This window comes from Cervus canadensis, chromosome 32, assembly GCF_019320065.1.
Source record: "Cervus canadensis isolate Bull #8, Minnesota chromosome 32, ASM1932006v1, whole genome shotgun sequence".
Lineage (NCBI taxonomy): Eukaryota > Metazoa > Chordata > Mammalia > Artiodactyla > Cervidae > Cervus > Cervus canadensis.
In genome coordinates, this window is record NC_057417.1 from 20,968,073 (window position 1) to 20,984,315 (window position 16,243).

The window sequence follows — 16,243 nt, forward strand, 5'->3', positions numbered from 1 at the left end:
AAGGCAGAATAAAACCATGGAGGATTGTTTTTAGGCTTCAAAAGCTAAAGAAATTTGCTCAGCTGGTTTTTGAAATTGCTTTGTCAGTGACTCCTTTTTGCTTTCCATTTCTCCTCTTTTTTAACCAGAATGTCTATTACTATTACCTGATGCATGTCCCAGGCTTCCCTGGTGGCTCAGTGGTAAAGAACTTGCCTGCCAGTGCAGGAGACACAGGTTCAATCCCTGGGTCAGAAAGATCCCCTGGAGAAGGAAATGGCAGCATACTCCAGTACTCTTGTCTGGGAAATCTCATGGACAGGAGCCTGGCAGGGTACAGTCCATGGGGTTGAAAGAGAGTAGACACAACTTAGAGACTAAACAACAAAAAATGCATGTCCCAGCATTGCATGTTGGAATACATGACTTGTTTCATTCTTTTTCTTTTTTGGTGGCATGGCACAGCATGTGAGATCTTCATTTCTCAATCAGGGATTGAACCTAAGCCCCCTGCATTGGAAGCGCAGAGTCTTAAGCACTGGACTGCCATGGACGTTCCCACTGACTTGTTTTTTTAGATTCATAGGTCCACAGATGGGAGGAATTGTGCTCCAGAATGGATTATACCCAGAGCCTGCATCTAATTTAGATAATGAGATTTGGGACTTTTGGTTTGATGAAATTTATGAAAAAAATTTTTTTTTAACTCTGACTTGATGCTGCCATGGGATGAGACTTTTAGGGACCTTGGGAGGAAGTAAATGCATTTTGCTTGTGGGACAGATATGCACCTTTGAGGTCTAGAGGGTGAACTGTGGTAAGGAGAATAATGGCCCCCAAAGATTCCATGCCCTAATCTCTATGAATGTTATGTGCCAAAAAGGACTTTGCAGATGTAATTAAGTTCACCAATCAGTTGAGACAGGGAGATTGTCCTGAATTATTCACATAGGCCAAATTTAATCATATGAGCTCTTAAAAGCTGAGAAGCTTCTCCAGCTAGCTACAGAAGAGAAAGACAGAAGTCAGAGAAATTTGAAGCAGGAGGACTTTATGCACCATTGCTGACCTTGAAGAGGGAGGAGCTCCTAGCCAGGGAAGAAAGACAGCCTATAGAAACAGAACAAACCTCTGGCTGACAGCCAACAAACAAACAGGGACCTCAGTACTACAGCCAAACGGAACTGAATCCAGGTGTGTCTGGAAGTGGATTCTATGCCAGAGCCTCCAGATAAAAGTTCACATTGGGCAAGACCTTGACTTCAGCCTTGTGAGACACTAGGTAGAAGCCCAGTCAGAGCCTGGACTTCTGAACCTACAGAACCATAGTATAAGAAATAGATGTTGTTTTTAAGATGTTAAGTTTGTGGTCGTTTATTATGCAGCAGTAGAAATAGCAAGATTTGAGCTGAGATGTGAAAGAACAGAAAACATCATGGGCAAATCTAGGGTGATGGGTTCCATCCCCAGGAAAGAGAAAGTGCAAAGATTCCAAGACAGAGAAGAAACAAATCAACAGAAGGCCAGCATGGCTGGAGCCTGCTGAGTGTAAGGAACAGGTAAGAGATTAGTCAGAACAGGGATAGGACTTGTATGGAAGGCAGGCCCCAGGGAGAGGGATTTTTGTTGAAGTGGGCTGTCTGTGTCTGTGTTAAGTTACTTCAGTTGTGTCCGATTCTTTGAGACGCTATGAACTGTAGCCCGCCAGGCTCCTCTGTCCATGGGATTGTCCAGGCAAGAATACTGGAGTGGGCTGCCATACTCTCCTCCAGGGATCAAACCCAAGACTCTTACAGTTTCCTGCATTAGCAGGTGGGTTCTTTACCACTAGCACCATTTGGGAAGCCTGAGAGTCGGCTATGCATAAGTAACTGAGAACAAGTCACCAAATTTCCTTGGTTGAATCCAGAATCACTGCCCCACCTACAAAGCCTGCTGCCTTCCCGTACCCCTGCTCCGGCCCTGGTGCTAGTTTTCTGCTGTGAGGAATTCTAATGTATCCAGCCACTTGGCTGGGGAGGGGATGATGACTTCAATCCATGATAAGGAGTGATGTCAGCTATTGCCCTAGCAGTGGGGGCTATGATTTTGCATTCCCAAGATGCATTCACTACCTGGAACAGTCCTGGCAGAGCCAGGGAATTAAAGGAAGTTGGGACAGAAGAAAAGTGAGGGCCGGAAGTCAGACTGTCTGGAATTATCCAGATAACAAAATGAGGACAAAGACATCACAAGAAAAGAAAACTTCAGCTCACTATTGCTTATGAACATAGATGTAAAAGTCCTCAACAAAATACTGGCAAACAAAATCCAGCAATATGTAAAAATGACTCTACAAGTGAGATTTATCTCAAGAATGTGAGATTGGTTTAACACCTGAAAATCAGTTAATGTAGTAATAATAAAGACTATTAATAGAATAAAGGACAAAAACCTTTTGATCATCTCAACAGACACAGAAAATACATTTGACAAAATCCAACAACTTTGATTTTAAAAAAAGCTTAAAAAAATAAATAAAAAAGCTTAAGAAACTAGGAATAAGAGGGAATTCCTTTAACTTGCTAATTATCAAAAGGCATCTATGAAAAAGTCACAGCTAACATCATACTTAAATGATGATAGACTGGATGTTTTCCCCTCTTCAGACTCAGGGTGTCTGCGCCCATCACGTCTGTTTAACACTGTAAAAATAAACACAACAAAAATAAATAAAAGGTATCCAGATTGGAAAAGAAGAACTAAACAACTACATTTTACAGATGACATGATTTTGTATATAAAAAGTCCTTAGGAATTCATATACACAAAAAGATTACAGCTAATAAACCGGCTCAGCAAGGTTGTAGAATATAAGAACAGTGTACAGAAATCTATTGTATTTCTCATCACTAGCAATGAACAATCCAAAAAAGAAAGAAAATAATTCCATTCACAATAGCAACAAAAAGAAAAAATACTTCTATATAAATTTAACAAAAGAAATGTAAGGCTTATACTCTTGAAAACTATAAACCACTGTTGAGAGTAATTAAAATCTAAATAAAATTTAAAACACCCAAATGTTCATGGGTCAAAAGATTTGATATTGTCAAGATGACAATACTCCTCAAATTGATCTACAGAGGCAGTGCAATCCCTATCAGAATCCCAGCCAGTTTCCTTTTCTTTTATGCGAAAGTTGACAAGTTGATCCTAAAATTCATATGGAAATGCAAGGGATCTAGAAAAACAAAAATAATCTTGAAAGAAGAACAAGTTGGAGGACTCACAAGTCCTGATTTGAAATTTTACTACCAAGCGACAGTGAGCAAAACAGTGTGATACTGGCATAAAGAATGATATATACCCAGGGAATAAAATTGAGAGTCTAGAAATAAACCCTCATATTTATAGTCAGTTTACTTTCAGCAAGAAAGTCAAGACAACTCAATGGAGAAAGAATAGTCTTTTCAACAAATAGAGCTGGGATAGTTGGATATCCATATGCAGAAGAATGAAGTTGGACCTTTACTTCAAACCATATACAAAAATTAACTCAAAGTGGATCAGAAATCTGAATGGAAGAGCTTTTAGCTATAAAAACTTAAAATTTATTTTTAAAAAAACTTTTATGCATTTTAAACTTTTAAGTTTATAACTAAGTTATAAACTTTGTAAATGTTTATAAAACTCTAAGATGAAAACATAGGCATAAATCTTCATGACCTTGAATTAGAAAATGGGTTATTAGATATGGCTCTCAAAACACATGTGTGAGTGCGTGGTGCTAAGTGGCTTTAGTCGTCTCTGACTCTTTATGACCCCATGGACAGTTACGTCTGTCCATGGGATACTCCAGGCAAGAATACTGGAGTGGGTTGCTGTGCCCTCCTCTGGGGGATCTTCCCGACCCAGGGATCGAACCCATGTCTCCGAAGTCTCCTGCACTGGCAAGCGGGTTCTTTACCACTAATGCCACATGGGAAGTCCCTCTCAAAGCACAGGCAATAAGAAAAAGAATAGATAATTTGGACATCATCAAAATTAAAAATGTGCTTCAAAGGGTACCATTAAGAAAGTAAAAAGACAACCCACCCAATGGAAAGGAATTTTTGCAAATCATAAAGAATTTGTATCTGGAATACATAAGTCTTTTCACTCAACAGAGTCAATCCAGTGAAGACAATGGGCCAAGGACTTAAACAGACATTTATCCAAAGATGATATATAGATGCCCCATAAGTGCATGAAGAGATCCTCAACATCATTTTCCACCAGGGAAATACACATCAAAACCACGAATTTACACCTACTAGGATGGCTGTAATAAAAAAGACAGATAATAACAACTGTTGATGAAGATGTGGAGAAATTGGAACATTCATACCTTGTTGGTGGGAATATCAAATGGTGCAGTCACTTTGGAAAACTGCCTGACAGTTGCTCAAATGGTTAAACATAGAGTTACCATATGATCAAATATGATCATAATAGACCAAAATGGAAACCCAAATGACCTTCGGCCGATGAATGGATAAACAGAGTAGTATATCCATACAATGGAATATTGACAATAAGAAGGAAAGAACTGATCAAACTGTTAATACAACATGGATGAGCCTTGAGAATGTTATGCTAAGTAAAAGAATTGGTCACAAAAGACCACATATTATATGACTCCATTTACATGAAATGTCCACAACAGGCAAATCTAGAGAGACTGAAAGCAAATTATCCATTGCCTAGAGCTGAGGGTAAAGGATTGTCAGGGAATGGGGCTTGGGATCAATAGGAAGTGACAGCTATGGGGTATGGAGTTTCTTCTAGGGGGTATGAAAATATTGTAAAATTAGATCATGATTGCATAACTCTGTGAATATACTAAAACCCCTTAATTATATACTTCAGATAGATTAATTGTAGGGTGTATTAATTTTTGTTTAGTTTTGCCAGTTTATTGCTACCAACCCATCTCCCTCCACCCTCCTCATGTGTGCGCATGCTCAGTCATGTAACCCCATAGACTGCAGCCCCCCAGGCTCCTCTGCCCATGGGCTTTTCCAGGCAAGAATATTGGAGTGGATTGCCATTTTCTTCTCCATGAATTTTATTTTAATAACACTGTTAATTTTTTTGAAAGTCAGACTGAGTCCTCAGGGGGCAGGAACTTGGGTATAGGATGCTGGGGGTGTCAGAGAAGGGGGACCAAGGGATGGGCGGATTGTCTGGGCCCAGAAAGGGAGCAGGAGTTGTGGATCTCTTCTGAACATTCAGGGAACCCACTCCATCCTTCATTGTAGATAGATAGCCAGGGAGATCTATCGATTAGTGTATATGGTATCTTTGTGTATGTGTATGTATACACGCTCAATTGTGCCCAAATACTCTTTGTGACCCCATGAACTGGAGCCTGCCAGTCTCCTCTGTCCACAGGATTTTCCAGGCACGAATGCTAGAGTGGGTTGCCATTTCCTACTTCGGGGGGTCTTCCCCACCCAGGGATGGAAACTGCATCTCTTGAGTCTCCTGTTTGATAGATGATTTTTTACCACTGTGCCACCTGGGAAGTCCATATGGTATCTTTACACGAATATATTTTTAAAAGGTGCCACCCCAACCCCCAAGATAAATCATCTTGTTCAAGGCCAAAAATCAAGTCAGTAGTAAACAAAAGTTCTCCTACTTTCAGTCTCCCAATCTGATGTCAGTTTCTTTCCTGGTCCCTTAGATTTTGATCCCAGCCTGGACAGGAAGGAGGCCTGGGGACAGTGCTTATCCTGCTCTGGGTGTGAGTATGGCCAGTGAGGGTCCTTGGTCAAACTGGTGCCCTCTTTCTGCAGCCATTATAGCCTGGTCCCTGCTGTTGCCATGTGCCCCCCTTGTTCTGCTATGGAGAATGGACGTGAGGTCCCTGACACTAAGGTGATACCTACTACTTCTGCTTCAGGTGCTACCGCATAGGCTGGAGGGGGGCTGAACACCAGACACTTCCTAAGGCTGCCACCTTGGTGGCCCCCAAGTCTACAGGTGCCAGTGTGGAAAGGAGGATCTGGTTCACTGTGACCTTTGGCTTTGTCTTATAATTGTGAAAGGCCCTAGTAGTTGGAATTTGTAGTTCAGAATCAGTTCCTGAGGATCCTTCTAGAAATACTCTATAGCTTGCATTTGAGCACTTAAGAGTAATTTGGCCTAAATGGGAGGATTCTAACCACACTGCTTTGCACTTTTTCATTTGACATTTTTTGGGATATTATTCAATGACAGATTGATAAGCCTAATTTTTTTGAAAACTGTTGCATAATATATCTTACAGTGGCTTTTAGTCCTTTGTAATGGACACAGAGGGTGTTCCCAGTCATCACATATTTTGCTGCACTGAACAATGTTTCATTTTCAGTTTTGTCACAGAATTGGAAAAAGAAACTTGTGGTGTAAGTTCTTTGAGGTGTATTTGCTGAGTCGAAAAGTGTATGCATTTTTTTTTTTTTTTTGGCTGTGCTGCATGGCTTGTGGGATCTTAGTTCTCCAGTCAGGGATCAAACCCATGCCCTCTGCATTGGAAGTGAGGGGTCTTAACCACTGGACCGACAGGGAAGTCCTTTTACTTTTTAAAAAATCTGTTTGCTTGCTTCTTTTTTCCTCTTCCAGTTTTACTGAGATATGACATACTGTGTTTAATGTGTACAGCATAATGATCACGTACATCACAAGGCATTTAACTTTTGATAAACATCAAATTGTCTTTCCAAGAGGTTGTACCAATTTACACTGTAGGGCCTCATTTTTGTTTTTCCATTTTTGGTCTTTGAAAAATTACTTTAGTGTCAAATATATCACCTCCACTGTTTTTAAAAATATATATTGCACAGGAATTTAGGATTTTCAAGTTCTGTTAAAAATATCCTTTTGAATGGCAATGAACTTAAAGATTAAACTGAGAATCAACAGCTTTTAATAGTATCTTTCCATTCAGGTACATGGTTATGTCTTCATTCAGTTAGGTCTTATATCCTTCAGGATAGAGATACCATTTTCTTCATGTAGGATTGGTATGTTTTTTGTGTGAGCTTTATTCCTTTGTAGTTTATGGGTTTTGTTGTTATTGAAAATGGGACTCCAAGTATATTTTCTAGTCTGTTATTGTAATTTACAGGAAATATAATAACTTTGGCCTTGGTTTATTATCTGTAAAAAGACAGAAGTAGAACTCTCAGTAAAAGGTTAAATAAGTATGGGCTAAAGAAAGCTAAACAGATTTGTTCATTGCAGGATTTATCAATGACTTTAATATACTTTGATCACCAAGAATTCCCAAGAAGGTACAGGAATTCCCGGTACTTACTTGACCATGGAACCCTTCATCACAAGATATTCTGAAAACATATTTAGAGAAAACAGTGCACCCAAAGACCCTTCTAATTTCTAACTTGTCAGTCCAGGGATCTCCACTAAACCTTATCAGGTGCCCAAACTCCTCTGTTACTTACCCACAACCAGAACACAGAAGACAACCCAGTGTCAAGTGAATGCTTTAATGAGTGGTGCTCAGAGGGAGCCAGGTCTCCCACCAACTGCTACCAGCCACCACTGTCCCCAGCTTTGTCAGGAAGATGAGCTAGCTGCCTGGGCGCAGAGATGGATCTGAAGTCTAAGAGTGAGCTGGGGCAAAGGGGGGTTCGGGAAGCACCTCATAGGGGCAGGGTTCCCAGGAGTGTGGCAGAGGGGACCTGGACCTCAGGCTGGTCCCTCTTCAGGCATTCCTAGCAAAGCCACGAGGGGCTCGAGGGGCGTGGGGGCGCCAATGGGCACAGGGTGGGTGCGTTCGTGCTTGCGCAGGTCGCTGGCACTCAAGAAGGCCTTGGGGCAGTGGGGGCAGGTGTAGGGGCGCACAGAGCTGTGGGTGCGACTATGCTTGCGCAGCCCAGCCCGGTCTGAGAAGCTCTTGCCGCACTGGGTGCAGGGGAAGGGCCGGAGCTCTGGGTGGGAGCGCTCATGCCGTCGCAGCAATGTCAGCGTGGAGAACGTCTCCTTGCACTCCCGGCACACAAACTGGGGTGGTTTCTCATCCACCTCCTCACCCCCCACCTCACCTGCCGCCCCCAAGGGACCAGGAGCCTCCCCAACCCCTGCATCTTGGCACTCCACGTGCTCCACCGTCATGCCCACCACTTGCCACTGGGTAGCCATCACACCACCCGATTCCGGGGGCAGCCCCAGCAGCCCAGCTGGAGGGTCTCCGAGCGCCGCCCCTGATGCCGGGGCGGCGGAGCCCTCGCCAGCCATGCTGACCGGCAGTGCCAGCCCCACCACCAGCTCCTGTGGCGGGGGAGCCCCTGTGGCCTCGCTGCTTCTATGGGTCCGTTCGTGCTTCCTCAGGCTGGACGAGACCACGAAGGACTTTCCGCAGGCATTGCAGTGGAAGGGGCGCTCACCCGAGTGCACCCGGCTGTGCTTAGTAAGGCTGGCTCGCTCGGCGAAGGCTCGCCCACACTCCTCGCAGCGGAATGGCCGCTGGCCCGAGTGCACCAGCGCGTGCCGCTTGAGGTCCCAGGATGCCACGAATGTCTTGTCACACTGCAGGCACTTGAACGGCCGGTCGCCCGTGTGCACCCGCCGATGCATGGCCAGGTCAGCTGGCTGCCGAAAGTCCTTACCGCACTTCTCGCAGCGGTAGGGCTTCACGCCCTCGTGTGCCCGCTGGTGGCGCCGGAAGCTTGAGGGGTCGGAGAACATGCGGCCACAGCGCGGGCAGAGGAAGGGCTTCTCGCCCGAGTGTGTGCGCTCGTGGCTCTGGTAGGAACTGAGCTGCGTAAAGCCCTTGCCACAGGCTGGACAGCGGTAGGGCTTCTGCGCCGCGTGGATGCGCTGGTGGCAAGTCAGCGAGGAAGAGCGGGAGAAGCTCTTCCCGCACTCTGAGCAGAGGAAGGGGCGCTCGCCGGTGTGGGACCTGTGGGAGTGCGGAGACCGGGTGTGAAGGTGGCAGCCCATTGCCTGACCCCCGCTGCCTGTCTGCACTGTTAGTTAGGGCCCCCTAACCTCTCTGGGGCCTTGGTCTACGGGCCACAGCGCTGTACCCCAGACTAAAAAGCCTTCAGGACAGGTGTAGGGTCCAGATCCATCCCTGCATGCCCCAGACCCGGGCCCGACTCGCACCTCTTGCAGTGGACCAAAGACCCTAGAAGCAGCCCAAATTAAAGCCGCGTCCCTTTCTCTGTGTGCTAGGAACCCAGGCCAATCATATGCCAGATCCCCCTCCAGCTCCCATAGATCCTTCCGCTAGATCCCACTCACCTTCCCATTGGTTCCTTCCACTCTCTGGGACTCAACGCCTTTACCCTATTGGTGCACTCTTCCCAACCCCTTCAGAGGCCCCCACCCAGTCCACCTCCCTCACCGTTCATGGTTGCGAAGGTCCTTGAGCTCTGCATAGGCCTTGCCACAGCGCTCGCAGCTGTAGGGTCGCAAGCCTGCGTGCGTGCGCCGGTGCTTGCGGAACACCGAGGGGTCAGCGAAGCTCTTGCCACAGTCGGCGCAGGTGTAGGGCCTCTCGCCCGTGTGACCGCGCTGGTGGATCTTTAGCTTGGAGAGCGCGCCGTAGGCCTTGGGGCAGTGCGCGCAGCGGAAGGGCAGCTCGCCAGCGTGCGAGGCCAGGTGCACACGCAGGCACACGGGTTGCATGAAGCGGCGGCCGCACTCGGGGCAAGGGAAGGGCTTCTCGCCCGTGTGGCTGCGCCCATGGCTGCGCAGCTCTGGTGCTGTTTTGTAGGCCTTGGGGCACAGTGGGCAAGCATAGGGCCGAGGCTTGGCTGCTGCACCTGACACCTTGTCCCCGCTGGCATCTTCCGCTTTGGGGTCTGTCTCTGGCTTCAGCTTTGCCTCGGCCATCTCCTCAGTGCAGTCTGCAGGCCCATGCGTGGCAGCATGGCGTGCTGCCCGGGGTGCATTTGGAAATGTCTTGGTACAGGACAGGCACTTATAGCGGCGGCCAGAGCGCTTGTAGCCGGGGGCTGGGGACCGGTCTTCCGGAGACTCTACCTCCATGGCCTCGATGGGCGGATCTTCTCTGCAAGAGAATCAAAGTTAGGAGCCACACCCCTTTCCGATTTCTCCAAGGACTCTCTCCTCACCAAAGACCTCGGAGGCCTCAGAAGGAACTCTTAACTTATCTGCATGTCCCACCCGGGTGCATGTCCTGTCTGTGCTCCTGTTGCCCCTCTGGTCCGTTCACTGATGAAAGGAGCTGGACTAGGTGACCTCAGAGGAGCTGACAGGGGAGGCTGGGATCATCCAAATGTTCACTGGCACTTCTCTCCCCAGCCTTTGGGCTTCTCCAAGCCCTGTGGCATTCCCAGAAGGCCCAGGCTCGGTCCATCTCACCATCTTCATGTTCTTAACCTCAGCGTCCAAGACCTGTGCCAGGCTGCAGGCACGGAGGCTACCCAGATGTGAGTCTGGCCTGAAGGTCTCTAAGTGCTCAGGAAAGACCGACATGGGTCCAGAGGAGGGCAGAGCCAGCAGGCTAAATGTGGTGACTGGCATCATCTGTCTGGAAGGGTAGGTCCGCAGCATGTGTATCTTGTCTTTCCCTTCTGGTTGGTTAGCTGTCAGAGGCAGCAACTGTTCACACAGAATTCTGGCCTCGCACAGCTGTAAGATACTCCACCCCAGATAGGAATCCTGGTCCACCCTCTGTTCTGGAATGGCCCTTTGGTTCTTGCTCCCATAACTCTGGTAATGGGGAGTTCAGTCACTCTCCAAGTGGCTTGAGCCATTGCTAGCAGAACTTAGAAGCCTCTGTCTCCTACTCAATGTATCTACTCTGGCCTGGCCTCCTGGGACATCCGGCTATAGCCATGGCCCCTTCTTTTTCCATTCAGAGTCCAGACACCCTCCACCCAGCTGCTCCTGGGGATCATGGCTGGTAGGAAATAGGATTAATGGCTACATTAGTCTTAACACCAGCTCATCCTCCCTGGGGGATGAAGGGAAGAGGATTATAGCAGATCCACTTAAGGAGTGCTTGCAGCAGCTGCTGGGGGCAGCCAGGGATGGGGGGCGAGGACAATACTATGGAGAGGGGAGGGGAGCCAGGTGTGCCCAGAAGGTGGACTGGGAGGTGAGAGGTCAGGATTCTCCTTTCTGGGCCTGTTTCCTCATCCGTATACCTCAGGGATTGGTGGCTTTAATTTATGACCCAGGGAGGATACAGGAGTCTCTGAGGGCGAGTGGCAAGGCGTGCATCTTTAGAATCAGCATCCTTCTGCCTAGTGGCCCTGCCTCGGTTCCTGTTCCCTACCTATACAGTCTAGTGTGCACAGGCAGCTGGAGTCTTCTCCCTAAGGTGCCATGTAATGCTCGGTCCCCTACTCAGGAACTTCCCATGGCTTCCATCACATCACACAAGTTCCCAGATCCTTCCTGGCTGTTACGGATCTCACCAATCCTTCCTTTTGGAGCCTTACTTCCCAAAGGAAGCTCATCCTGCATCTCCCTTTGGTTTTTGACCCCCATCCTACACAGCTCTGTTCCACCCCCAGCTTGGTTTTGGTACTTTTCCGACTAAATCCTAGGACTGGAGGGTGAGTTAAGGGCTTGAGGCCCCACCTTCCCCAGGGCTGAATTCCACCTACAGTTTCCAAGGGATCTGCTTATCCCTGGATGAGGCTCTCACAACCTCCCTTCCAGATCATCTCTGGACAGTCTGACAGTCTCCTTAATAAAAATAAGAGCTCATATGTACAGAGTGCCTGCTAAATAACAGACAATATCCTAAGCTCTTTACATGCATTAACTCACTTGAACTTCACATGGGCACCAGGAGATAAGTTCTTATCATTAACCTTCTTTCTCAGATAAGGGATTGAGGCCCAGAGAAACAAGGTAGCTTTGTGGTTAAGTGCAGTCTCTGAAGTCAAACTGCCTGGCTTTGAATCTTAGCTTGCTCGCTTCCTAGCTGTACACTGACTCCGAGAAATGTACTTCCTGCTCCAGGACCTCGATTTTTCTCATCTGAAAAAAGGGAGGTAATAACAGGACTTACTTCTCAGGGTTGGGCAGGGCTGAATGAGATAATAATTACTGCCCTCAATTACTGAATCTTATCAGAGCCAGACACTTTGCTGCATGTGCTACCTTTTTTTTCTCTCATAGCTTTCTGAGATCAGGATTATTTATTCTCATTTTATAGATGAATAAACTGAGGTTCTAGACTTCCCTGTGGTCCAGTGGTTAAGAATCCACCTGCCAATGCAGGGCACATGAGTTCGATCCCCAGCCTGGGAAGATCCCACATGCTCAGATCAACTAAGCCTGTGTGCCACAGCTATTGAGCTTGTGCCCCACAACAAGAGAAGCCACCTCAATGAGAAGCCTGAGCACCGCAACTAGAGAGTAGCCCCCAGTTGCCACAACTGGAGAAAGCCAGTGCACAGCCACAAAGACCCAGCACAGCCAAAAATAATAAATAAATAAAATTTATTAAAAACAAAACTGAGGTTCCAAGAAGGTTAGTGATTAACCCATGATCACATAGCTAATAACTCATGCAGCAGACTTGAAATCCAGGTGTTTAATTTGCCTTGGGTTGTTGGGCCCTCCCAGACTTTGCTGCTTGGGCTAGCCCCGTGGGGACCAGAACTCTTGAGCTCAGGTTACACCTTGGTCTTTTCACATCCCTGTAGAATTGCCTGGAGACCAGAGCCAGCCCCCATTATGTTTCTGTCTCCCTCTCAGAGGGCTGGACCTGGGGGTTCTGAGCTTTGAGCCTCAACCTCCCCCTCTAAGCCAGAAAGCAGATAGCTGGAGGGGTAAACCTGTCCTAAAGCACTTCCCAGGGAAAATGGGAGGGGAGCACCAGGCTGGTCCCAGAAGATATCAGCTCCAGCAGCAGTGGAGGGCCAGGTAGCCTAGGCCCTGTCTGAAACCCCACTATCAGCTCCTCACTTCCCTGTTCACAGAGGACTCTTCCACCCACCACTCCTTACAGTGATGACTCTATGAGCTCCCGGCATGAGAATAATCATCCAGGGAGCATGGGGTAGGATTCATAAACCTATTCTAAACATGTTTTCTGGGTCATCCCAACCAACATTTAACATTTAAGAACCAAAGACACATCCATGGATCTTCAGAAGCTTCCAGGAGAGAGGCATTTTTAACTTTTTTTTTTTTCTTCAGATGTGGAGATTAAGGCCTCAATAAGCGAAAAAACTTACCCAAGGATACATAGCTAGTCAAGGGGCCCAGACTCAAACCCAAATCTGCAAGTCCCTGGGCTGGGCTCTTTCTCTACTGTTCTTTGCACCTGATTCGAAGAGCTGACTCATTTGAAAAGACCCTGATGCTGGGAAAGATCGAAGTCAGGAGGAGAAGGGGACGACAGAGGATGAGATGGTGGGATGGCATCCAACTCAATGGACATGAGTCTGAGTAAACTCCGGGAGTTGGTGATGGACAGGGAGGCCTGGTGGGCTGCAGTCCATGGGGTCGCAAAGTCAGACACGACTGAGCAACTGAACTGAACTGGGCTGGGCTCTTTCTCTACTGTTCTTCATTTACTTAAGGTTTATTAGCCAAACCATGAGACCTTCCAGGGCTCCCAAGACAAAGACCATGGCCAGCAAGGCCCTGAACTACCTAACTCCTGCCTATCCCATCTCCCACTTTCCTCTCCTTGGCTCACTAGGCTCCACCCACACAGGTTCCCCCCTTTCCACCCTCAAAGACCTAAATTCCTTCCAATCTCAGGGATTTCACACTAACCGTGTCCACTGCTAGAAACACTATTCCCCAAGGATCTTTGTGTAGCTATCTCTTTGATTCCATTTGGGTCTCAGCTCCTTAAAGAGGGTTTTCCTGACACTTAAAAAAATTTTTTTTAAGTTTACTTGGCTGCACCAGGTGTTGTATGTGGCATGCAGGATCTTTAGTTGTGGCATTCGAACTCTTAGCTGTGGCATGTGGAATCTAGTTCCCTGACCAGGGATTGAACCTGGGTCCCCTGCATTGGGAGGACAGTCTTAGCCACTAGACCACCAGGGAAGCCCCTGACCACCTTTCTTAGTGCTATCTGCATCCCTGCTAATCACTCTTTGTTCCCCTCCTCTTTAATCTCCTTCATGTTGTTCATCTGGATAACATTTCTTGCAAATATACCAAGGGCCAGGTATCATCGTAAGCATTTTATGTGTACTACTCAAGCTAAGCTTCACGACTTTCTAGGAGTTTGTTATGAATGAGTATGTGCAGGCATGGAAGAAAGGGTCATGTGAGAACTTAGAAGGTGGTCACATATATATTCCTAGAAGGGAGGTCTCACCAGGATCTGAATCAGCCAGCACCTGATCTTGGACACCTAAACCTCCAGAACCATGAGAAATAAACTTCCATTGTGCTCCCAGTCTGCTATCATTTGTTTGTTTGTTTTGGTTACAGTCAGACTTGGTAGAGTCTGTTATATAACAGACTTATTATAGACTGAACAGACTATGTTAAGTAGTGTCTTCCCCATTTCCCCCATTTTACAGACAAGGATACTGAGGCACACAGAAGGGAAGCAATAAGTCATGGTCACAACCCATACTCAAAGCCAGGTGGTCTGCCTCCCAAACTTCAGCTCTCTGTCCCCTGATTATTGCTTTGCTAGCACTTACATATCTTATGGTTCAGTTGTTAATTCTCTGTCTCCAGTGCAAGCGCTTAGGCTGGCACAGAGCCAGTTACCTTTATTTTGTACCCTCTACAAATAGAACCACGCTTGGTGCCCCAAAATAAACTGAACAGATGAACCTCTGAGACAGTATCTGAACCCAGGTCTCTAGCTTCCACCTCCCCCATAACAGGAGTTTGTACTGAATTTCTTTGCCTTTCTAAGTTCACAAGGTCCAAATATCCCAGTGGATTCACTGCTCTCGTGTGGGAGCCTTATCTTTGTTTACTACTGGATTTAGGAGGGGGATGACTTCCTGCTGCCTGAAGACTCTTATCTCCAGGGATCCAGATATTTAATTCCCAGTTTAAGCTAGAACCCTGCGGGCAGGGACAGTAAAGAGCCACTTTTTTAATGTTCTCAGACCTCAGTCTCTCCACACGTCTAAAGAAATAGTCACGAAAAGGCCTCACAGGCCATGAGGGATCCGGTGAGATGGCAGATGGGGAACTGTGAACCACGCAGAGATGAGAGCTAATCGTCTCCTAGGCATCCAATCTGGTCAGTCCACAACGTAATCCCAACTCACTTTTCCGGCCTCGCCTCTAGTGGCAGTGTGCCCCCCCCACCCCCGCCCGACAACGACCTCAGCTCCAGCTACAATTCTCAAACTTCCCCACCTAAATCCATCTCCATGTGCAGTTCCCTCTGCTTTCTCCAGTGGGAAAACTCTTTTTGCATTCTTCAACTACCTGCTTCCCCAATGTCCTCAGGAAGACTTAACAGGCAGTAGAGGTAAGAGCGCCATGGCGCTCTGGGTCTCAGTTTCCTCATCAGTAAAATGGGGTCTCTAAGGCATGTGGGAGTTTTAATGGCGTTAGACCCAAGAGCTGCGGAAACCCTGCGCATCTTGCTCCCTGCAACTGTCTACGTGTCAGCGCTTCTGCCAGACAGACAACCCCACATGGCAGGGCCCTGGGCTGGCTCTTCTCAGGAAATGCCCTGGGAAAACGTGGCCTCGGAGAACACAGCAAAAAGGTGAACGAAGAATGACAGAATGAACAAATGAATGGACCGAAGGCCAGACCTTGGACAAAGGCCTGCAAGATGGCGTTCTCTAGGACCGCGGGAGGGGCGGCCAGGACCTCGACCGGGGCGGGGGGGCCGCCAGCGCCAGGGACCATGCTAGGCGGGCTGCGCGCCGGGGACAAAAGCCCGCAACATGGCGGGCTCTAGGACCCTCGGGTCCGCACGGCACTACGCGGGCAGCCGTGCCGCCTAAGCCCAGGCGTCTGCCGCTGCCGGCCCGCCGGGACAGCCGGCGGGTTCTAGGACCCGCTGGGCCTGGAGCCCGCCCGCGCCCTCCCGGGGCCGCACTCCTCCCGCCCCGCCCGCACCGCTCGCGCCAGGCCAACCCCATCCGCCCTAGGCACCCAAAGGGAAACTGAGGCCTGCTCGGACTGCGTCTGCATTGGGGCTGCCCGAGGATCTCTGCATCTTCCCGCCGGCGTTTCCTACCTGAAGAGAGTTGGGCCGGTTCCGTGGCGTCAGCTGCAGCTCCTCTCACCGACAGAGCCCGGGACTCTGCCAGGGAGGGGCAGGCGCTAGGACCCAGCGGGGGGGTGGGGGGTGGGG

The 16,243-nt window shown here is 48.1% G+C and overlaps 2 protein-coding genes across 2 annotated transcripts in view; one reads left to right on the forward strand and one right to left on the reverse strand.

Annotated features, from left to right (window-relative positions):
* The window catches only part of ZNF646 (zinc finger protein 646), a 28,029-nt gene that overhangs the window by 2,076 nt on the left and 9,710 nt on the right, over nt 1–16,243 (forward strand). The gene's annotated exons all lie outside the window — the stretch shown is intronic.
* On the reverse strand, nt 6,983–16,239 carry ZNF668 (zinc finger protein 668). Its single transcript, XM_043454723.1, has 3 exons — nt 16,127–16,239; nt 9,356–10,024; nt 6,983–8,908 (listed from the first exon to the last, which is right to left on the reverse strand). The coding sequence occupies exons 2-3, from the start codon at nt 10,000–10,002 to the stop codon at nt 7,696–7,698; spliced, it is 1,860 nt and encodes a 619-aa protein (XP_043310658.1). The 5' UTR covers nt 10,003–10,024; nt 16,127–16,239; the 3' UTR covers nt 6,983–7,695.

What these genes read in the sequence shown, in the direction of transcription:
- ZNF668 (XM_043454723.1), bottom strand. Translation starts at nt 10,002, where the DNA reads ATGGAGGTAGAGTCTCCGGAAGACCGGTCCCCAGCCCCCGGCTACAAG. An exon ending in GACCTTCGCAACCATGAACG is followed by an intron (nt 8,909 to 9,355) that starts GTGAGGGAGGTG and finishes GCACTCCCACAG; the next exon opens with GTCCCACACCGGCGAGCGCC.